General features: G+C 40.7%; 1 protein-coding gene across 1 annotated transcript; it reads right to left on the bottom strand.

Moving 5' to 3' along the window:
* Positions 1-902: 902 nt before the first annotated feature.
* PDIA3 (protein disulfide isomerase family A member 3) lies at positions 903-23,463 on the bottom strand. Its single transcript, XM_060005134.1, has 13 exons — positions 23,153-23,463; positions 17,152-17,230; positions 15,285-15,402; positions 10,603-10,710; positions 9,070-9,199; positions 5,362-5,478; positions 4,925-5,050; positions 4,165-4,347; positions 3,223-3,331; positions 2,553-2,681; positions 1,920-1,999; positions 1,504-1,561; positions 903-1,291 (listed from the first exon to the last, which is right to left on the bottom strand). Exons 1-13 carry the CDS (start codon positions 23,317-23,319, stop codon positions 1,178-1,180), a joined length of 1,518 nt encoding a protein of 505 aa, XP_059861117.1. The 5' UTR covers positions 23,320-23,463; the 3' UTR covers positions 903-1,177.
* Positions 23,464-23,727: the final 264 nt, after the last annotated feature.

Raw genomic sequence — 23,727 nt, 5'->3', positions numbered from 1 at the left:
GAAATTGGTAACTAGAGGATACAGTAGGAATAAAGCTCTCCTTTTCCAAACATGGAGGTTGAGGATCACCTGCAACTGGGGCTATCTGGAATTATCCAGTAACTGAAATCTATAACTGTGGATAGGATTTGGATTTACCCACAAAAAGGAAGAGGGAAACGGTTCAATTCATTTGAACCAAAGATCACACCAGTCGTATCCTTTTCGTTCCTCACTGTTGCATAAGAAAGTGGATGTTTCACTTACAACGAGGGATGATACTGCCTTTCCCAGTTCCGCTGGAGAAGGAAGTTAATGACCACACCCTGGGCTTTGGGGGAGAGAGCTGTACCTGGCAGTGTCAGCAATTCTTGAAACAACTTGGATGGAACCCCAACCTGATGCCACACCCACACAGGGCATTTCTGGGCAGAGAATAGCCCTTGGGAGATATAAACATACTCAGCTGCATGGCAAGGATAAACTGCAATCCATCCTTAGGGCATGGGCAGGCCAGAAACAGCCCAACAAGAAAGGTCCCTCACCTGTTCTAATCATCAGGCTAGGGTCCTGTGCAGTAAACACGTGAGGATAGAAAGAGATGAAATCTGGAAAGGAATTACAGGTGACAACTGGGTCCACACCCAGTACAGTACAGCTGTATTGACCATTATGGCAGTCACTAGCCCTACATGTGACTGTTTAATAAAAATTTAAAATATGGTTTCTAGCTACATTTCTAATGCTCAATAGCTACAGGTATTGGGCAATGAAGATTATAGAACATTTCTATCATAGCAGAAAGTTCTACTGGACAGTGCTGGTCTAGAGAACCTCTGCTTCCCCACCTCATGGAGAAAAGACAGTATAAAGGGGGCGCATTTATTGTCACTGTTCCAAATGTACAAAAAAAATTAGAAAATAACCCCCACCTCAATCCCCCCCCAACATTCCCCCCAACACAAATAATTTTTCCCAAAACCACAAACATAAACTGGTTCTGGTATTCTCATAAACAGTGCAGCTAAGAAACAGTTTAGAGAAAATTTTAACAGGATTCAGATTATATCCATTCTGTCCTCTCAGCCCTGAGAGGTAATAATCCCATACGGGTCCCAGTCCTCCCCAATGGTTTTCCCATCTCTTGTGGAAGAGTCCTTTTACAAAGTGTTACAAAGTGTTGTGTTTGGCTGCTGCTTTAGAGATCCTCCTGTGCCTTCTTCTTCTTCTTGGGTTTTTCTTCTTGAATTACAGGGGGGTTTGTAGCCTCTCGCTTTAGATAGCTAATAAAATCACTTAATTCACGGCCACCCTGAAAACAGAAAGATAACTCTGAAAATGTAACCTTTCAAAGAACTGTGGATTTTCTTTTTCCCCAATAGGAAGACTTGAATTTTGAAAAGCACATTAGCAACCACATATATGGACCATGAGTTGAATTTCCAGTTACATAAACTCAAAGAACTGAATATGTGTCTGTGTGTGTGTGTATGTATTTGTGGGGAGATGAGACAATGAACTTACTTCATATTTCTTTGGATTCAGTTTCTTATTGGCTGGAGAGAAGTAGATGGTAGGAAAACTGGGAAAAGAAGAAAAGAGTTGACAAATTTCAGATTCCAGAGTAACTCTGACATACACTTTCCTAATAACTGCTTCTAGGAGTAACTTCTCTTCATGATTTCTAATCTGACCAGATACTATTTTCCATTGGTGGCTACATTACATCCGATCAAAACTCAGAAATATGAAAGCTCACAAGGTCTGTGGCAGCCATGTGGGCCAATGCTGCAGAACTTTAAGCCAGGAAGGCATTGGTGGTTCTGTGCTCAACTGGAATATGAGGACTCTCCAAACTATGCGCAATACAGAAATGGTTTACAAGCTTATTTTTTCCTAGCAGTTACCTAGATACTTTTACTAGTTTTTGATCTACTTACCCTCTGACTTCATATGGAGAAGGCACATCATTGGCTGTGGCATCCATCTTGGCTATGACAATATTTGGGTCTTTTCTGAGCTGTTAATAAAAAGGTTAGATCTTGAAATTTCAAGTTTTCAGTGACTGAGGGACACAGTCAATTTAGGACTTAAAACAACCTCAAAGCTTCGATAAGTTTTGCTGCTGAGACAGGAAGAGTAGTGATACATGCACACAATATCAAACTTTCCATAAACTTCCCTTTTCTCTCTTGGTTCCCACACATTAAGACTCTATATACAGACACCTTCAAAATTACCTGGCCTAAATAAGATATTTTAAGGGCTAAGCCAAGTGATATAAGATGAAGGAACATAATGAATTCATATAAGCCACTATCAAAATTCAGATGCCAGGATCCTTTTAACCACAATCTAGATTGAGTCTGAGGAGTGGAAAGGTAAAGCAGGTATCTGAGGCACTGCACAGGCTCAGAGGGCAGTCAGGAGAAAGTGAGTAAACAGTAGAGAGTTGAAAAAAAATCTACCAGTACTTAGGTTCTGAACTAATAAGGGTAACTAAATAGCCAATGCTGACTATGTATGTAAACTTCCCAACTCAAATTTAACTTCAGAATATGGTTCACACTTACCTTCTCTCCCAGTTCTTTATACTTAGGCTCCAGATTCTTACAGTGACCACACCAAGGAGCATAAAATTCAATCAGCACATCTTTATTTTCATCATTCACTATTTCATCAAAATTCTCTGCTACCACTACCTGGGAAACAGAGAAGATTCTCTAGCTGGTAAGGCAAGTTGAACACATTCATGAGCTATATTTGTTTCTGGACCCAATCCCTCTCAAATTTGTTGTGTTGCCATTAAAAATATGAAACCCAACTCATATTTATAGACTTTATTAAGATATTACCATTCCCCAGAAATCAACTCATTCCCATGTCTGTCACCTGTCAGACTAAGTTCAGTTGGGAAACAAGTGCTACCCAACTCTTGCTTAAAATAATCTCAGAACAACAATATTAAAGCTATTCTTAAAACTATTCTATTAGGTGTTAGCTTGCTCTGCCCTGAAGAGTAACCTAGCCCCAATACAAATATCATCAGAAAATTCTACTCCTGCCCCTATTAAGCATAATGAACTCTGACAATGCTTATTTTATGATGAGGGAGGTGAGTACAAACAAAAACAGAAACTGAGTAGCCAACATGGTCTTCACTTAGCACTTCCCAGTATTTGGGAATAAAGAAATGAGGAGAGACAGCTATGTAGAGGCTTGGGGAAGTTGTGTGCACCTCACCTTTACGGGCCCATCATTGCTCTCTGGGATAGGCTCAGACTTCAGGTATCTCTTCAGGTTGCCATCAAAGTAATCCTGCAGGAATCTCTCAAGAGCCTTGCCATCGCGCCTGGTATTAGAAAAACAAGGATCAGTTTTTTAACTTGCTCCCACCACTGAGAAAACTAAAAACCATTTCTTAGAATAGTTTCTACATAGTTTAAATTTCAAGGCTAGGAAGTAACTGGAAGTTTAAAAAAAAAAAAGACAGAGCCCTTGTTTCTCAATATGCAGAACTACAGACTGAACAAGAAAGCAACCACCTTCTTGTATTTCTAGTGTGTTCTTTGTGGATTAGAAAGGTCAGAGAAGGAAGAAAACATTGGTCCTTCTGGAAATTCAATTCTGCAAAAGAACCAGGTCCTATTTTGTTGCTCTGGAGAATAATGCCTATCTTTTTTTTTTTTTTTTTTTTTTTTTTTACTGATTTCACTCACAGGAAGATTTTCTCTTGTCTTAATCTCCCGAAGTCTCAGAAGGTGATAGCCAAAACTGTCTGGGGTCTTAAGATCTTTCCAATACCCTGAGTTTACTTTAGGCCAATGTGGTATTCCAAGAAGAAAAGACATTCTGTGGGGATGGGAGGGGACTGGGTTGGTCTGAAATTACATCAATCTCAAAGAGACTGTCTAATGTTCTCTATTTACTATTTTTAATGGCAGGGTGGAAATAATCATGTAAGAATTCCAAGCTGCCATCCTTTTGTTACCTTTCAAAATTTATTAAGAATCATGATCCTTAAATTATCTATAATTAATTGAGAAAAGTGACCATCATATGTCTTGATTACAAGACCTAGCTTCACATTCCAATGTTCTTCTTTATAAATCCTCAGTAGTGTAAAAGCCTTTAATAGTTTCTTTGCAGAATCAAATCCCAAACCCACGCTAACTTGTAACTCACGAGAACTCCTCCTGCATGACAAACTTCTCTCCTTTTGCAGTTCTGATAGCAACAACAGGAATCTCGCCAGTAGTGCTTTCCAAGCCAAAATCAGAAAGTTCATGGCTAAAGGTTTTGCGGCTAGCTACAGCAAAGTTGAGTTTCTTCCCAGCATCCAGGAATTTCTTTGCCACCATCATCACTCTATAGGAAACAAGAGATATTTATGCCAAGATTATACCAGGGTGGTAAAGCACTTCTAAACCAAGAAGCAAGAGACCAGAAAGCAAAATTTCATAGTCCCTGCAGCCCTCTGGAAACAGTCTGAACTTGTGTCCTTGGGCACTGACATAGGATTATGGTATACTCCAGTGTCTTACTGAACTTCACTGCCAAACTGTTGGTACAGTCCATTCCCACTGAAACTTGTTATATTATATAACTATAAAATATCGCAGGCATAATAACTAACCCAAAAAGAAAATTTATAAGGATAAAATACACTGAGGGTCTCAATGGGCAACAAGGCACAATGTGTTAAAGGACATTTTAGATAACATTTACATCTTTTATTGTGAGGTCAGGAATCAGCTGTGTCACACGGCAAAGGAACACCTATGGAAGATATGCCTAACAGATTTTGGAAATAGTTTATTTATCCTTACAGCTTCAAATCCCATTTTCTTATCTGTTCTCACATCACACATGGTAATAGGATAGTTAGAAGGAATTGTTTATGCACTGGGTAAACTTATTTACAAAGGGGAAAAATTATTATTACCTGTTTCTCCAGTAGTTGGAACCTTTAGCATTCTTTTCATAGTCCACATCATAGTAGGCCATAAGTAAGTCCTTGCCCTGTATCAAATCTTTATTGTCTTCTGTCATGTGAGGGCAGATACCAAAACTGAAATGATACAATCCATTATCAAATTTGGCTGGTTTATAGCTATGTTATGGAATTATCATAAAGTAACTGACAGCACTTAAAAAGGAAAGAAATTTTCAATATATAGGATAAGTACCGACTAATGTAACTTATAGGACCACAATAGGAGTTCTAGGACCCAAACATTACTACTTTAATATAAACTCAACTATTATCATTACAATCCCATGAATGAGGCTATTTAATCTAAAACATGGCTCTGCTTAATAACTGAGATAAACAAACTAAAATGAAGCCAAGAAATCCCAAAAGTATAAAGAGGTACTCACATGTTTTCCTGAATAAATTTTTTAATCTTTCCACTGGTCATTTTCTGCTCTGTATATGCCACAGTCCTGTCCTCAAACTTGTTCATCAGATGTGACGGACGAAACAAGGTGATACCCCTTTAGAAAAAAGTCTTAGTAGGTAGACAGCAAAAGAACTGTCTCCCACCTTTTATTTAAAGCTCAGACTATCTACACTTGCTGCCACTTCTACTATCACCATTTAAGCACATAAGGACTCTTTTCTGGGACCACAGCCTTGGCAACATGACCTTCTCATCAACGCTAAGGAGCTAACCACCTTAATTTCAAGTGTAATAATTGGGTATGATGATTTAATAAACCTGGGTTGCAAAGTTAGAATACCTTGGTTCTAATACTTGCTCCACCACTAACTTCAAAGACCTCGGGCCAGGTATCAATTTAATTCTTCTGGGCTTCAGCTTTTACATCAGTACAAAAGGAGGTTAGAGTAGATAATCAATTTCCAAACCTTTAAAAACAAAACCCAACTTACCCCAAAGCCCCAATATGTACAAAAAAATAAAGCAGAACTTGCTCTTATTGGAAGGTACCTTGCCCTGCCAGTCTCATTGAAAATTCAACTCTCCCATACAGTAAGAAAATTACTTCATTAGAGAAAATATATTTAAGATTCCTCCCAGCTGTAAAAATTCTATAGGTAGGTATATGATTATAGATAATATTTAGCTTGAGTCCATTAAAAATTTTTTTGTTCTAGATTTCTCTATATGAATAAACACAGTTTACAAAGTTTTCTCTTCCTGGTACTACGTTGCCTCTCTCCGTAAACCAAGCTTTCCTCATTCCACCAGAACACTTGAAGGAAATTCCTTCTTTTTTTTTCTTTTAATAAATTTATTTATTTATTTTTGGCTGTGTTGGGTCTTTGTTGTTGTATGCAGGCTTTCTCTAGTTGTGGCAAGCGGGGGCTACCCTTCGTTGAGATGCGCAGGCTTCTCATTGCGGTGGCTTCTCTTGTTGTGGAGCTCGGGCTTGAGGCATGTGGGCTCAGTAGTTGTGGCTCGCGGGCCCTAGAGCGTGGGCTCAGTAGTTGTGGCACATGGCCTTAGTTGCTCCGCGGCATGTGGGATCTTACGGGACCAGGGCTCGAACCCGTGTGCCCTACAGTGGCAGCTGGATTCTTAACTGCTTGCCACCAGGGAAGCGCCCTTCTTTACTTTCTAACCCTTTGTTCAGCTAAAACTGAACCCAATTTGGTTCTGAGTCACAGGTTTATATCTAGTACAAGCGTTCCCAGAAAATATCACTATTCTAACTATCAATATCTTGCCTCTTGCTTCTCTTCCATTCCTCCTCCCCACACTATACACACCTGTATACAATTTTATCACTTGTTTTGGGCTAGGTGTCAGCACCTTTAAGTCCTTATATCCCTCTCTCCACTCTTCCAATGTTAACCATTAACTTTATGTCAGTTAAAACACAGGCATTTTCATAGTATACAAGGAAACTACATAGCAAAAAGGGACCTAATATAAACACGCTGGGCAACCAAGAAGGTGACTATGTCTCAGATTTTTTTTAAAAGTATAGTTACCAATTTCAGAGCAGTTATTGTCAAAAATTGAAATCAGTTCTAAATGTGATCTTTAATGATGTTATGGCATTGGGGTACACATGAAAAACTTAAGACACCCTTCATATAAGGTCTACACATGAAGAACTTAAGACACCCCTCATATCAGGTCTTCTAAATAAGACTTCTGATCAGAGGCTGAGAGGCCAATTTTTTTTTCCTTTTTTTAAAAAAGATTTATTTATTTATTTACTTGGCTGCCCCGGGTCTTAGTTGCAGCATGCGGGATCTTCGTTGCGGCATGTGGGATCTAGTTCCCCAACCAGGGATCAAACCCAGGCTCCCTGGGTTTGGGAGGACAGAGTCTTAGCCACTGGACCACCAGGGAAGTCCCGCTGATAGGCCACTTTTTTTTTTGTTTTGTTTTGCGGTACGCGGGCCTCTCACTGTTGTGGCCTCTCCCGCTGAGGAGCACAGGCTCCGGACGCACAGGCTCAGCGGCCATGGCTCACGGGCCCAGCCGCTCCGTGGCATGTGTGATCTTCCTGGACTGGGGCACGAACCCGTGTCCCCTGCATCGGCAGGTGGACTCTCAACCACTGCGCCACCAGGGAAGACCTGATAGGCCACTTTTAATGACAAGTGTGAGAGGCAGACACAGTGAACAAATCTAAGGGTAACAGGCTGATATGTGGTGTGCTTAATGAGCCACAAGTGGCTCCACATCATTTATAGACCTGGTGTCTCTTAATCTAAAAGGCAGTAGAGAGCCTCATGGTTAAGCCCAACAACGTTGCAGCTAGACCTTCTAGCCACAAAGGTTCAACCCTGGTTCTGCCATTTACGGCATGTGAAGCTTAACCTCTTTGTGTGCTTTCTCCTCTGTAAATGGAGATAATGACAGCTCTGTCTCAACAATTTGTTAAGAGGATTAAAAGAGTTAACAGTACATGGCACATAGTAAACACTGCATATTTTGTTAAATATAAATAACACTAACCCTTGTCACGCTTTTCTTTTTACTCTATATGCTCACCTTGAGTGATCTCATCTAGTCCCATGGTTTCAATAACCACTTACATGTGGTTGACCTATAAATCTTTTAACTCAGTTGAGAACTTTTCCTGAATTTTAGTCTCATTTATCCAATTGTCCAATGGGTCTTCACCACCGGGATGTCTCAAAACTACTCAAATTCACTGTGCCAAAATAGAACTCATCATCATTCCCCCCAAATTTGTTTCTCTTCGTCTTCTTCATAGCTTGATGATGATTGGCCCAGTTATCCAAGTCTTTAGAAACCTAGACTTACTGTAGATCTGCCCTTTTTCACACTTGGCTAGGGGCCAAATCCTATTGTCTACATTTTTTATACACACTCCTTCTTCTTCATTGCCCCTAATACTGCCTTAATTTAGATTCTCAGATGTCACCCTTAGTTTAGCCTCTCTTGACTGCCTTGCCATCCCTCCCCTTTCAAACCACCACTATATGGGTGCCAGTGTCTTTTCCGCTGAAAACACAAAATTAATCACATTACTGTCTAACTCAAAGTCTTTCAATGGCTCTCAAATATCTAAAAGATAAAATCTAAATTTTTCTGTATGGCACTTAAGGTTTTCTATAATTTGGTCTCTGCTTACCTCTCCAAGCTTACCTTTCACTATGACCTCATCCACGAACAATACTCCAGCAGTACTACAGGTCCCAACACGCTTAGGTTGTTTCACATCTCGGGGCCCTCTCTCCTGCTGCTCTATCTGGAATAATCTTTATCCCCCACCATAACCTGCCTGGAAAAACTTATCTTTCAAGATATACCTCAAAAGTCACCTCCTCTACGACATTTTTTGATACTACTCCCCACCACCCCCCAAAAAAATCATTCCCTCCTCTGTACTACTGGTACACTCTGCCTAATTTCTACCATAATACATATAATGCTCACTTACACTTGTATTTTTAAATATATTCACTGTCTCCCATTACTAGATGCCCCTCAAAGGCAGCAACAGTTTCCAGAACTTAGCTTACTGCCTAGTATGTGCTCAATAAAGCTTTTGGAAAAACTAGGCTTAAAAACCACCAGTTCACACAATAGCACTTGGTCAAGGTACACATTTACAAGGGCATTTAACTCAGTTACTTACTCTCCATCATCATCATACTTGTTCACCAGAGACTCAACACTGGTGTGTGCAAATCGGTAGTTATCCCTCAAGTTGCTGGCTGCTTTTAGAAACTCAGAGTGAGCGTCACTGAATAAATCCTTGAAAAAACCTATATAGAAAATGTCAAACACGAAGAAGAAACAGTAAGTGCTGAGACATATTCAAAACTTTGAAATTCTTCTATTTTTTCAAAGTCTTTATCTTATTATGGATAAGCAAAGCAAGATAGATAGGAGGATTGGGTCTGCTTTGCCATGAGTACTGAGGATATTTGATGAAATATTTAGGATAAGAATTCTTTCTCTACCCTTAAAAAAAAACTTTTTTGAGGAAGCCAGGGGAGAGAATTTGTTAGGGTTCAAGTCTTAATTCTAGTTTTTCATAGTTGAAAAATGTGAGCAAATTGCCTATCTCCTTAGAGTCTCAGGGACTATTTCAGGTGTCAGAGGATTAAATAAGGTAGTATGTCAAAATAAAGTGTAAATTAATTCACCATATTTTTTTCTATGTCTTATTTGTCTTTAGAACTTCAAATCTAGTAAAGTGCCCGAAACCTCAGTGTTTATTAAATGTCTACTTATGGTTAACTCCTTGTAAAATATACAGAATCAATATCCAGATAAGAAGTGACTTTTAGTCAAACTTAAATGATAAACCATCCTCTACTGCCAGAAAGTCAGTTTTATTACAGTAATTAGGAGATTAAGAGAACACACGCTTGTATGTTTAAATTTATTATTATTTTTTTTGCGGTACACGGGCCTCTCACTGTTGTGGCCTCTCCCGTTGTGGAGCACAGGCTCCGGACGCGCAGGCTCAGCGGCCATGGCTCACGGGCCCAGCCGCTCCGCGGCATGTGGGATCCTCTTGGACCGGGGCACGAACCTGTGTCCCCTGCGTTGGCAGGCGGACTCTCAACCACTGTGCAACCAGGGAAGCCCTAAATTTATTTTTTAGTCAAATGTATTATGCATTACATTTAAAACAAAACAAAACAAAAAACACTCAAGATGTAGAATGTGTTTAATTGGCTCAAGTTATTTTAAAAATAATGACATATTGCAACACCCAGGAAAGCAAAGATTGCTGTAAAAACATACATAAATCCTAGCAATTTGATCTTAAATTGTAAATTCCCCTACAACTATGAAAATAGCAGACACAGAGGTTTATCATTTACTTATATCCTCCCACCTTAAAACACCATTTTCAGTTTTAAGTACTCTATTATTTGAGTTAAATCTCAGGAGTTTAAGAAGTGATAGGAAAAACTGAAGCTATTCCTATTTTCTTTAATTGACATTAAATCTTTACACCTGAAAGAATACCAGGCCACTCAAATAAAACACCAATTTTTTCTACATTATAGTAATGCTGACCTAATTTTGTGAGTTGTCTTTTCAGCTGCCCCCAAGGTTTCCCAAACAGTTTTAACTTCATTGTTTACTCAGACATAGAGGGCTTTTTAAACCATGTTGATGATTTTGTGGCATAATCAAATTTGCTACTCACCCACCACAGAAGCATCTTTATCACTAATGAACTTTTCAAATTCTTCCTCAGTCCTGAGACCAACTGAAGCTGGTCCAGCCTGCTTCTTCAGGTGGCTGACAATTCCATCTTAAAAGACAAGATGAAAGATTATAGCAACACAAATTTATAATTTTTGAAAAGGTAATCATTCACATGATTTAAAGTTTAAAAAGTTCAAAAGCATATACAATGAAGTTTTCTTCCTATCCTTCTCCTTGTGACCCAGTTTCTTCCCTAAAGGATAACATTTCAGTTTTTTGTATATCTTTCCAGACATATTATTCACAAACAAGCAATTACATATTTATTCTTTTCTTTTCTCCTCAAATGGCAGCACACACATATGCTGTTCTGTATTTTGTTTTTGTCATTTAACACAGTTTAGAGATAATTTATGTCAATATACATAATGAACTACCTCAATCTTCTTTATAGCCACATGGTGTTTCATTGTATGGATGTACCACAATTTATTTAACCAGCCACAACTGATGAACATTTGTTTCCAATTTCTTGCTACTGTAAATGATTCTGCAATAAACAACCTTGTACTAGCATCATTTTACACATGACTGAGTGTACCTGTAGGGTAATTTCCCAAAAGTGGATTCACTGGGTCAAAGAGTACATGCATTTATAACTGTTTAACTGCCCCCCCCCCAAAGAGACTGTACTTATTCATATCCCTGCCAGTGATGTATTAAAGTGTTTATAACAATACAGATAATACCTTTGTGCATGTTGTTCTCTGCCTAGAACAATCTTTCCCCAGATATCCACCTGGCTTCCTTCCTCACCTCCTCCTTTAGGTCTTAACTCAAAATGTCATCTTCTCGGGACCTCCCTGGTGGCCCAGTGGTTAAGAATCAGCCTGCCAATGCAGGGGACACAGGTTTGAGCCCTTGTCTGGGAAGATCCCACATGCCACGGAGCAACTACGTCCGTGAGCCACAACTACTGACCCTGTGCTCTGGAGCCCGCAAGCCACAACTACTGAGCCCACGTGCCAATTACTGAAGCCCGTGCGCCTAGAGCCCACGCACCGCAACAAAAGAAGCCACCGCAATGAGAAGCCTGCACACCGCAACGAAGAGTAGCCCCTGCTCGTTGCAACTAGAGAAAGCCCGCACACAGCAACAAAGACCAAATGCAGCCAAAAATAATAAATAAAAACAAACAAACAAAAAAGTCATCTTCTCAAGGAAGCCTTCCCTAACCATTCCTTGTAAACTAAAACCTATTCAACCCCCAACACTCCCTTATCGCCTGCTTTATCTTTCTTACAGCACATTTCACCCATCTAATACTCTATCCTTATTTATTTTTGTCTGTTTTGCTGCTATATACCTAATACCTAACACATAACAAGTTCAAGAAATATCCATTTTGCAAATGAATTAAACAAACAAATCCTTTATTCTTAAGTGGCACAGTCACATGTAGCCTTGCATTTTAAAAGTAGAAAATGCAGTGCCTTGGCTATCTTGTTTCAGGGTTTAACTATATACAGGTCAAACTATGCCACGACCCAGATCCACCCAAATCACATTTTCCTATTTAGGTGAAATGCGCTAGGTAAGTAAAACTGTTTAAAAATAATAATCACATACAAAAACACAAAAAATCTTTTATCCTTTAAGTCTAGTTGACAGACCATTATTCTATTTTCTTCTGGGCTCCGTGCTACACCTCTCCCACCCCTTTCTCTTCTGAGAACTCTAAGGATTTGCTGACCGACTGAGACAGAGTACTGTTTAACTGTTTCAACATGATTGAGTCTATTTTGCTTCTTTTAGAGGTTTTTCTTTCTTTCTCTCTCCATTCATGATTTTTTTTCCTCTTAAATGTTTTCCTCAACTCCTCACAGAGGAGGGGTTGTGTCAATAGGTAAATTGATATCGGATATGAATTTTTTGGCCTGCAAGGGGACTGTAATTACTATACACAATATAAATTATTATAAAGAACTTTACCTCAGGGCTATGATGAAAAGTGTTACGTTTCTCCCTGAGTATTTAAAATTCTCTGGAAGGTATAAAGGGAGGGCTGAGTAACCAGTTGAAGCAGGAAGGCAAACAGCATAGTTCGTAGAATACATGAATAAAATAATCCATATTAAGTAGCCAAACATCTGATCACCTAGTCAGATGCTGAGAAATACTTGAGTTTAAGAAATCTATGTACAGCCCAAGTGAGATTATCTGCGTAGCAGCAGTCTGGTTGGGTTCACATACAATATAGTTTAGACCTAAGTCCAGAGAAAAACATATCAATAATTCTAACTGCTAACTCTACCCTGAGCTAATAAAATCTGAATCGTAACATGTGTTCATCAATGCTTTTAAGATCAGGAAAAAAAAATGAATATTTTACCTTTTGTTCTTAGACATATCAAATTTTGAGTGTTGGCTAAATGACCTCAGTTGGGCCAAAATATTTATTCATGCATTGAAGAGTTATAATCTACTACATGTGGAGAACCTAGGTACTGGGGATAGAGTAATAAATAAACCAAACAAGGTCTCTGATCTCTTGGAGCTTACAATATAAGTAAATCTCCAAATAAACCCCCAAATAAATAATATAATAAATCTTCAAATAAGTAAACAATTTAAAATATCAGATAGTAACCAGTGCTATGCAGAGAATTAAGAGGATGGTAAGAGTATGACTGGGTGGCTACCTTAGGTTTGGTGGCCTGGGAAAGCATCTGGAAGAATTTTTTTTTTTGGGGGGGGGGGCCGTGCTGCACAGCTTGTGTGATCTTAGTTGCATGACCAGGGATCGAACCTGGGCCACTGCAGTGACGCGCTGAGTCCTAACCACTGGACCGCCAGGGAATTCCCTGGGAGGTGAAATTTAAGCCAGGATCTGAACGAAAAAAAGGAGCAAGCATGCAAACATGGGGGAAGATCATTTCAGGCTGTGGACACAGCTAGGGCAAAGGTTCTAAAGTGAAATAGTCTTAAGTCTTAATAGTCTTAAGAGTTAGACAGGAGCCATCTTATGTACAGCTTTGTATACGGGTATCAATCATACATGCTGAAAAAATTCCACATCACCTAAAACGCCCAAACTGAACGAACCCCTTTCCTCTCACCTTTTCATAATAAAAAGGTAAAATATGCCTAATTATTTGATAGACTCAAGATAAAACTATCCAAAACATACTTTCTCATTAATTATGGGCCCTATGTAGAGGGCCAGCCCACTTACTTCCCAAACTTCACCTGTCATCCTTGCTAATTATATTCCAGCCACAAGGTCTTTCTGTCCCTTGAACATATCAAGCTCAGTTATGCCTTAGGGTCTTTTTGTACCTGTTTTCCCTCTGCCTGGAGAGCTCAGGTCCACATCTTCTCATGGTTAGCTCCTTCCTATCATTCAGGTCTCAGCTCAAAGGTTACTTCCCTGATCACTCATAATGTGGTACTCCCAACCCCAATCACTATCACATCAGTTTTATTTTTCTCCTCTAATGCTCTTATCACTAACTGAATTTATCTTATCCACATATATTATTGACATTAAAAATTTTTAAATTGTGGTAAAATATACATAACATAAAATTTACCATCTTAACCATTTTAAAGTATACAATTCTGTAGCATTAAGTACATTCACACTGTTGTACAACCAATCTCCAGTACTGTTTTCATTTTGCAAAACTGAAACTCTATTCATTAAGCAACTCCCCACAGCCCTTGGGAACCACATTCTACTTCTATCTCTGTGAAACTGACTAGGAATCTCATATAAGTGGAATGACACAGTATTTGTCTTTTTGTACTGGCTTATCTCACTTAGCATATCTTCAAGGTTCACCCATGTTGTAGCATATCAGAACTTCCTCTTTAAGGCTGAATACTATTCCACTGTATTATATACAATTTACATATAATTAATTATTATTAATATACTACATTTTGTATATTCATACACCCACTGATGGGACACTTGGGCTGCTTCCACCTTTTTGCTATTGTCAATAATGCAGCTATAAACATGGGTATACAAATATCTCTTCCAGACTCTGCTTTTAATTCTTTTAGGTATATACCCAGAAGTGGAATAGTGGATCATACAATAATTCTATTTTTTTTTTTTAGGATACACCATTCTGTTTTCCATAGCAGCTGCATGCACCAGTTTATGTAAGTCCACAACAACAGTGCAGAAGGGTTCCAATTTCTCCACCTCCTTGCCAACACTTGTTCTTTTTTCTTTTTTTTTTCTTTATAGTAGTCATCCTAATGGATGTGAGGTAGTTATCTATATATATTTTTAAACTTGTGTGTTGCCTTCTTCTCTTCATCTCCCAGAATGTAAGCATCACGAGAGTAGGAACCTTGTCTGTTTTATTTATCAATAAATTCTGGGCACCTAGTATATCTGGAATATCTGGCACAGAGTAAGTACTGAATAAGTATTTGTCAAATAAAACAATGCTAGTAAACCTTATAAATCAAGTTCAAGTATTTTCTACATTACTTACATAATCTGTTCAGTTAGAGAAGTCTTTTGTTAGCTTCCAAACTGACCTCTTAGGTGAGGAATTTTTAAGACTTAAAGTATCTTGTATAGAAAATGTCAGGTTCCCACTACAAAGAACAGGGTACTTAAACAGATCCAGTTTCCAGAATGTAATCCAGGATCCTTACCAGCAGTCCTTGGCCCATCATAAGCACCTGCTTCTTCACCATCTCTAAATATCTTCAGGGTTGGATATCCACTCACTCCATACTTATTACAGGTGTTTGTGTTGGCAGTACAATCAACCTAAAGATTAAAATACATGAACCACTTGTTATCCAAAAGCCTGCTGCAGGCTCTTCCTATATTCCCAAAATATTAAGAGTGGTCAAATCAAAATATCAAGCAATTTTTGACACATCCTACAGAATATTAGATTTTAAAGGCAGACTGGTGCTTGGCTAGCTACCTCAGAACCACCTAAGGAACTCTAAAATTTAGATTCCTGGGCCTCATACAAGATGCACAAATGACTATTTAAATTCTGCCCTTAGAGTCTCTATTGTCTAAAGCAGTGTTCTCCACCTTTTTCCTGCCCCTCAGAATATGCAAAGGATAAATCACTTAAATGAGAAATAGTGGCTTACTTTGATAATGATTATAATCAGTGGGATGTATCAATGTATACCCCTTAGGTGGGTTGCGGTATATTTGATTTGGCAAGTCACCTACGGTTACTAGCAAAGGTACTGATACTTAAACATGCTCCCTGAGCTTAGTCTTGAATCTGGGCTAAACTATAACATGATAGATCTAGTGAGACCTATCAGGAAGAAGAAAAACAACTTCCATCTATTTAGCCACTTATTCGAAACTAGGTAATGCCATCAGCACTTTGCATGTATTATCTCATTAATCTTCATAAGATTCTGAGGTATGATCCCAATACTTTAACATAAATTAAAGTTCAGAAAAGTAATGCATCTATAGTAACAAAGATTATAGCTACATGAAGCAGGAACAAAATCATGACTGAACTCTTTTTTTCTATGGCAAGCTGCCACAGAACATCAGGATTAAAAATAGTTTTCAAAAACAGTCCTGGGCTTCCCTGGTGGCGCAGTGGTTGAGAGTCTGCCTGCCGATGCAGGGGACGCGGGTTCGTGCCCCGGTCCGGGAAGATCCCACATGCCGCGGATTGGCTGGGCCCATGAGCCATGGCCGCTGAGCCTGAGCGTCCGGAGCCTGTGCTCCGCAACGGGAGAGCCCACAACAGTGAGAGGCCCATATACCGCAAAAAAAAAAACCCCAAAAACCCAAAACAGTCCTATATATGTATGAACTATTTATCTGAGGCTGGCCGAGATGTGAACTTTTAGACCGGAGCAACTAGGGGTTTACTACATAAAATTCGGGAAGCATTAGTTTGACTGTAAAAGCAAATACTAAGTTTACAGTTGACCCGTTAGTTAATACTTATCAACATCCTCTTGTCATCTTCCTATTCCCATCATTGTGAATAGCGTACAGTAATTTAGGGAACTCATTCACTCATTGATAATTTTCCTCTAAACTTGACTATTGTAATTTTACTTTCCATGTTTGCCCTCCCCTTTTTTTTTTTTTTTTTGCTGTACGCGGGCCTCTCACCGCCGTGGCCTCTCCCATTGCAGAGCACAGGCTCCGGACGCGCAGGCTCAGCGGCCATGGCTCACTGGCCCAACCTCTCCGCGGCATGTGGGATCCTCCCAGACCGGGGCACGAACCCCTGTCCCCTGCATCAGCAGGCGGACTCTCAACCACTGCGCCACCAGGGAAGCCCCCCCTTAATTTTTATTTACCATATATTTTACTTCTTTCTTATGCCAGCATTTCCCTTAGTTTCACTACTTGTAATCTTTTGAAACCGTAATTAAGTCAGTTGTGTATTTGCCCAGAAACTAGTGTTCCCTCTTCTTCTTAGCACTGTAAGAATAAAGAAAATCAATGTTAATTTTTACCTACTACTATTTAAAATACCTCATTTCCTTTAATGAAGAATCCATCTATACTCACCTTTGCTAATGGGACTATTCCTTTTAATCTGGTAGCTGCAGCTTCATATTCTGGGGCAAGCTTTTTGCAGTGTCCGCACCTATACAGATATGTTGAAGAAAAAAGGCAAATATATCCTGTAAGTTTGTTAATTTTGTTTCTCTGGGAAGAATCTCAAATTATAATACCACTTTTGACTAGTAGCTGCTTCCAAGAGGAAAAACATCACCTGAACAACATCCAGTACTGATAAGGTAAATCAGAGCTCTCAGAGGTAAAGCTACCTTCTCTAGCCTGAGGTCAACTCTATAGGACTGGCTCAGTCCAGAGCAGCATCTATGTTCTCAAAAGTGCAATGGGGTGGCGATGGCGGGGGTAAATTAGGAGTCTGGGATTAACATATACACGTTACTATATATAAAATAAACAAGGACCTAGCACAGGAAACTATATTCACTATCCTGTAATAACCTATACTGGAAAAGAATCTGAAAAAGGATAGATATATATATATATGTATAACTGAATCACTTTGCTGTACACCTGAAACTAACACAGCATTGTATATTAACTATACTTCAATTAAAAAAAAAGATTAAAAAAGTACAATTGAGCCCTGAAAACTGTAGTCAGAAGTATAAGCCACATTAAAGAGGGAAAGGGCTCAAGCCCTTTTGACCAATTAATGAGGATAAAATAAAGGGCAAGACAGCAATAATCCCATTCCTGGTAGCATTTCCTAAAGGAAGGTACGTATTTTTCCTTAGAAAACCAGCACTGTGGTTCTTAAAAATATAGTGGTTGAAACCTTGTAAGGTCCCAAGTATGATATTAACTCTTTAAGAGTCACGATCAAGTACTTTTTCTCCATTCCTTGAATATGACTCTTTGACCAGAAACCCAGTTTGAGGGGGGTCAGTCGAATAAGGCCCAAAAGGTGCTCATTTGATATACTTTAGCAGCTCGATGGAGGCTTTTTTCCTTCTCAGCTGAGTTTCAACATAGCGTGAGAATGACATATTTAAGACAGTAAGCTTGATTTTTACAGCTACACAGTTCACCTGACTATAACTACTGATGAAGATAAAGCATTATGTCAGTTAGAATATTTTCCCATAGGGCCATCATAAACACCTGTTCCTCTGCCCAGAAAGCCCTAACAGTCCCACAGGCACACTGTACATGCAATGTGGGTAGGGGCTTATCAGTACGCAACTAGCACCAGCTATGTATCATCTCTTCAAAAGCCAACGACTTGCAGAAGGATCACTGGGAGAACATGATTAGTTCTGTGACCTCCTCACAGACAGCAAATATAGAATTAGAAAACAGAAGGAAGGAAACACAGAAGAAATTTGAGCTGACATTTCATAGCCGAAGTCTCAAAATTTATTTTATTAAGTAATGGATGGGTAAGTAACTTAGAAACATTCTGCCCCCAAAACTTGTTTAAAACAAAGAATTCTAAGAATTTATATTCTTCTAGGTCTTTAGAAGTCCTATTCAAAAATAATCATTAGAAAGCTTAACTGAAAGAGTGATATAAAAAAAGACTATAATATTAGATGTTGCTTAGGGTCACATACATATTTACTAAAAGTATAAAAGAACCAAATGATAAAAACCAAATTCAGGATGGCCAGTGTGTAAGATGGGGAAGGGGTACACAAGGGACTTCAACTGTACTGGCTTTATTTTTTAGACTGGGTGGTGAATAAATGGTATTCCTTATACTGTGTTTCACAGATGCACCTTTTACCATATCTGAAATTGGGATGTGTCTTGCAATCGTTGTCATAGTTTCATTGGTAGCATTTCTCTCTTCGTGAGACATAAAATATATTAATTATATCTTCTGTATTCCATAGTAAATTAAAAATAAACCTAAGCTTTTGGGAACATAAGGGTGCAAAGGTTAAAAATGAATGTGTGTTAAAGAGAGTAAGAATTGGATCTGGGCCTTAAAGGTTTAAGGCTTCAGACAGGATGGGGTAGGGTATTTTAGAGAAGGGGAATAGTAGAGCAACGTTAAAATTACTAGTGAGAATGATGCATTCAAGAGAACTATGGAGACTTCCCTGGTGGTCCAGTGGTTAAGAATCCGCCTTCCAGGCTTCCCTGGTGGCACAGTGGTTGAGAGTCCGCCTGCCGATGCGGGGGACACGGGTTCGTGCCCCGGTCCGGGAAGATCCCGCATGCCGCAGAGCAGCTGGGCCCGTGAGTCATGGCCCCTGAGCCTGTGCGTCTGGGGGCCTGTGCTCCGCGGTGGGAGAGGCCACAGCAGTGAGAGGCCCGCATAGCACAAAAACAAAAAAGAAGAAGAAAAAAAAAGAATCCGCCTTCCAATGCAGGGGACGTGGGTTCGATCCCTGGTTGGGGAACTAATCCCACATGTCGCAGGGCAACTAAGCCCGCGTGCTGCAACTACTGAGCCCGTGCGCTCTGGAGCCCACGCGCCGCAACGAAGAGCCAGAGCAGCCAAAAAAAGAGAAAAAAAGAAAAGTAATTAGGAATAAATTTATCAAGAGAGGCATAAGAACTGTACACTGAGAATTACAAAATAATGGTTAAAAAAAACAGAACTATGAAGGGCTTTTTTTTTTGGTTAAGAGATAATAAATGTGTTATATGTATTAAGAGATTTCTGTTGAATACGTATGTAGTAATTGTTAAGAAGACAGACAACAGATTTAAGAAGTTTCACCTCAACTACCTTTAAACACCTGAAAAGAAAAAAAAATAGTACAAAATAATTAGGCCAGACCAGTGGGTCTCAAAACAGATGCATATAAAAATATCCATTAAGCATTAAAAAAAAAAAAAAAAAGGGGGACTTCCCTGGTGGCACAGTGGTTGAGAATTCGCCTGCCAATGCAGGGGACACAGGTTCCCCTGGTCCAGGAGGATCCCACATGCCACAGAGCAACTAAGCCCATGTGCCACAACTACTGAGCCTGCGCTCTAGAGCCCACGAGCCACAACTACTGAGCCTGCATGCCACAACTACTGAAGCCCACGTGCCTAGAGCCCGTGCTCCACAACAAGATAGGCCACCGCAATAAGAAGCCTGTGCATCGCAACGAAGAGGAGCCCCCGCTTGCACCAACTAGAGAAAGCCCACGTACAGCAACGAAGACCCAACGCAGCCAAAAATAAATAAAATTAAATAAATTAAAAAACAAAACAAACCAAAAAGACTTGTGTGCCTAGGCCCCACCCTGGGACTTACTGAATGATTCCTCTAGGAATCCAGGAGATAACCAGAGGTGTTAAGAGGGAGTGTGTGTAAGTGGCAAGGCTGGGACTGAAAACCATTGCCTTAAGCATTGTTAATATCCACAACATCATCAAACGTCCAAAGGGAGGACCTGTCTAACAAGTTCCAATAAGGCTGGAGGAGATTGTCCTCTTTAAATTCACCAGGAATGGAATTTAGGTGGATTTTGAAGGTGATCATCAAGTTTTACCACTACTTCTTTCACCTACTACTAGATAATACTAAAACACAAATAATCCCATTCAGGGATGGCACCTTCAGGGATGGCACCCAGCAGTTAATAATGACTCCCAACATATACTCACCCAACAATCATTACTTCATCCCTGTCATGTGCCTCATGCTACTTTAGCCTCTGATAGAAGAAAAACTGATATAGTCCTTTCCCTGTAGGAACATCAGTCTGGCAGGGGTGATAATATTATTAGGTCCCAATAGAGAGGAGGGAACAACCACTTAGTTGTTCAGGGAAGGAAGAAATCACTTTTGAGCTAAATCTTGTTGAAAAGATCAACTGGGGGTTGGGAGGGGAGGGAATTCCAAGTAAAGGAATCAGTATGTATAAGAAGAAATATTAAATATTCCATTTTATACTATCCACGTAGTCTTTTTCTATACTCTAGAAACACTGTGTATCAAATATCAATTAATACTACTGTCCTAGAGGGCAGGGCACAAATCTACAACACAGGTAGATGCTGAAGACTTAAGACTGACTAGTAAATATTCTGAAATTATCACAAACATTTAAATAGTTCTATTTACTTCCAGAGAAATTCAGATACTCCCATTCTTACAAACTATATAGATGATTGACTCCATAATGGAAATATTAGTCTACAGAGTCAGCTGTAAAGAAATCTTTCACTTTCACTTGTAAAATGAAAGTGGAAAAAATACCCTAAAACAAATGAGAAAAACAACTTGTTCAAAATGGGTCCATTTTACTCTTAATAAGGATTCTTTAACTGTTCCTATCTAACTTATAACAGGAGTACAAGGCAGTTAGAGAGCATTTCCAGCTGAGATATTAATAAATAAAAGAGTTGAATGTGGAGAAATAAGGACATCATCAACAGACTTCCTTGATTCCAAATTACTCATTCAGAAAACTGATCCTTCTTGTAGGCATTGTGGAGGATGACTTTACCTTCCAGACCAATTACATGGAGACACCACAGCAGTGATCCACCCAACTTTAGGGATACTTTAGTGCATGATGGGATATGTAGTTTTTAGGAAGCACATGCAACAATTTAAAGTAGCATAGATCACTTTCAATCGGGGGGAAAAAATCTGCTTTAAACTAATAGTCTAATAGCCCACAATTCTCCAGCAATTCACTTCATGTGGACCCCTGTAGTCACAGAGGCACCTCCCAGTTTTGATACAACTCCATACAGCCATTCTAATTACAGTAACACCCCCTCAAAGCTAACAGCATGGTTACATGATTGGGAAGAGTTGTTTCTAAGAGAATGTGATTTCTAGTGACGTGTAAAGACCACCTATGATGTGTAATCAGTACTGCCAGTTAGTCGCGGTAATGCCCTGGATGCAAAACCTGTCAGAAGCTGAAAACAAAATGTGCTGCCTCTAAGCACACCCTTCTGGCTCAGGTGGCCTTCATTACAGGACTTCTAGTGTAACCCTCAAGTCAGCTGAGCCCCTGCAGAGTGAAGACCAGAGTTAGAAGCAAGTGAAAGTTATCCACTAACTTTCTTTTACTGAGACTTTTGAATACAAATAGTTTTTAATTAAGGGTCACTGTGGCAGGAGAAAACTTAAGTACTGTAATTAGCGTGGTTATACTGAGCTGTCCCCAGCGTTAAGATAATCATTGTTTGCTATGGTAAAGATGTGGGAGTTAAAAAAAAATAACAACGCTCAGGTTTACTGAGTCAGATATCCTATTTGCTCTTTCCCCACTCCCACCCCACCCCCAGCTTTTTATTTCCAGTTAGTTCTATCCTAAGTAATTTACATCCTAGTTCAGTTAAAGCACTCTCAAATGGAGTATTTCTCCAACACTGATTACTTTCTCACTGGGGTCTTCTTTGGCATTTATCAGAAATCCTAATTAAAACTGACCATTTAGACAGATCCTGACGGAATTACTCGGTTCACCTACTCTTTTTAACGGAATTCTGATGGTGCTGAGAAATGATCAGTTTAATGGAGAAAGTGTGCACCTGGCGATGGACAAATAACTGCCTTCCTTAAGAGAGCACTTATGACCATTCTGCAGCCACTCTGACCTTGGCTAGAAACCAACGGCTGCGTGGGGCAAGAAGAAAGGAAGTATCCTGGGGGCCCACGGCCTCTGCACTTGGTGAAACGTTGGCTTCCAATATAAGGCCTTGAGATGCCTCGTCTATAGAATGGAAAACAGTAAAACGGACTCACCCAGAAACTCTAAAGATACCAGTCGAGGGAGGATGGGGTGCAGGGGGTGAAACCCTCTGCAGATAGGAAGTGCCGCAGGAGCACCGAGGTAAGGATGTGGCCCTGCGCGAGAGGGGCCTTCGCGTTCTCCTTCTCGGATCTCGCTCCCAGGCCATCAGTACCGACGTCTCCGCTCTCCGCGAGGCAGCTTGGCTCCCCGGTGGGTGGAAAACCTGCCGGCCTCAGCCGGGCTCGGGGGAACGATGGAGGGCGCCGGCGCTGCGTAGGCCCTACCGTCCCCGCGCCTTCGCCCCCTGCCCACCCGGCCCTCCCTCTCCCGCCCCGGCTAAATGGCCTCACCAGGGGGCGAAGAACTCGACGAGCATGAGGCCTGCAGAGCCCGTGTCGGAGATGCGACTCTCGAAGTTGTCGTCCGTGAGTTCCAGCACGTCAGAGGCAGCGGCGAGGCGGGCCGCGGCGAGGAGCAGCGCCAGGCCCGGGAACAGCGCTAGGCGACGGAGGCGCATGGCGACTAGGTGAAGCGGCGGCGGCCAGGAGGGTCAGGGTTCGGCGGGGACTGCGGAGGCCAGGCAGAAAACCACGAGCCTTCAGGCTGCGCTCGCGCGTCTGGCCCAGTCGGCCCCGCAGCCGGAGGTCCCAACCCCCCAGCCCGGCTCGGGCCGCAGTGTGGCAGCCGCCGATTGGCTGTGCGGCGCCTGCGTCGGGCGGGCGGGACCAGCTGGTAACGGCCGAGTGGCCGGAGAGCGGGCCTGGGCGGAGGCGACGGGCGCCGGGGCGAGTGAGGCCGGGAGGGTGCTGGCGCCCGGGCCTGGTGCTGGGGGTGGGCCCGGGGCGAGCCGGAACCCAGGAGCGGGCGGGCTGGCGGAGCAGGACTTGCGGCGCTGGGAGCCGACCCTGAGCTCGACCCGCGTGGG

The sequence above is a fragment of the Delphinus delphis genome, chromosome 2, assembly GCF_949987515.2.
Source record: "Delphinus delphis chromosome 2, mDelDel1.2, whole genome shotgun sequence".
Lineage (NCBI taxonomy): Eukaryota > Metazoa > Chordata > Mammalia > Artiodactyla > Delphinidae > Delphinus > Delphinus delphis.
Note: the sequence above shows the minus strand (reverse complement) of the source record. Positions and strands in the feature narration are given on the sequence as shown.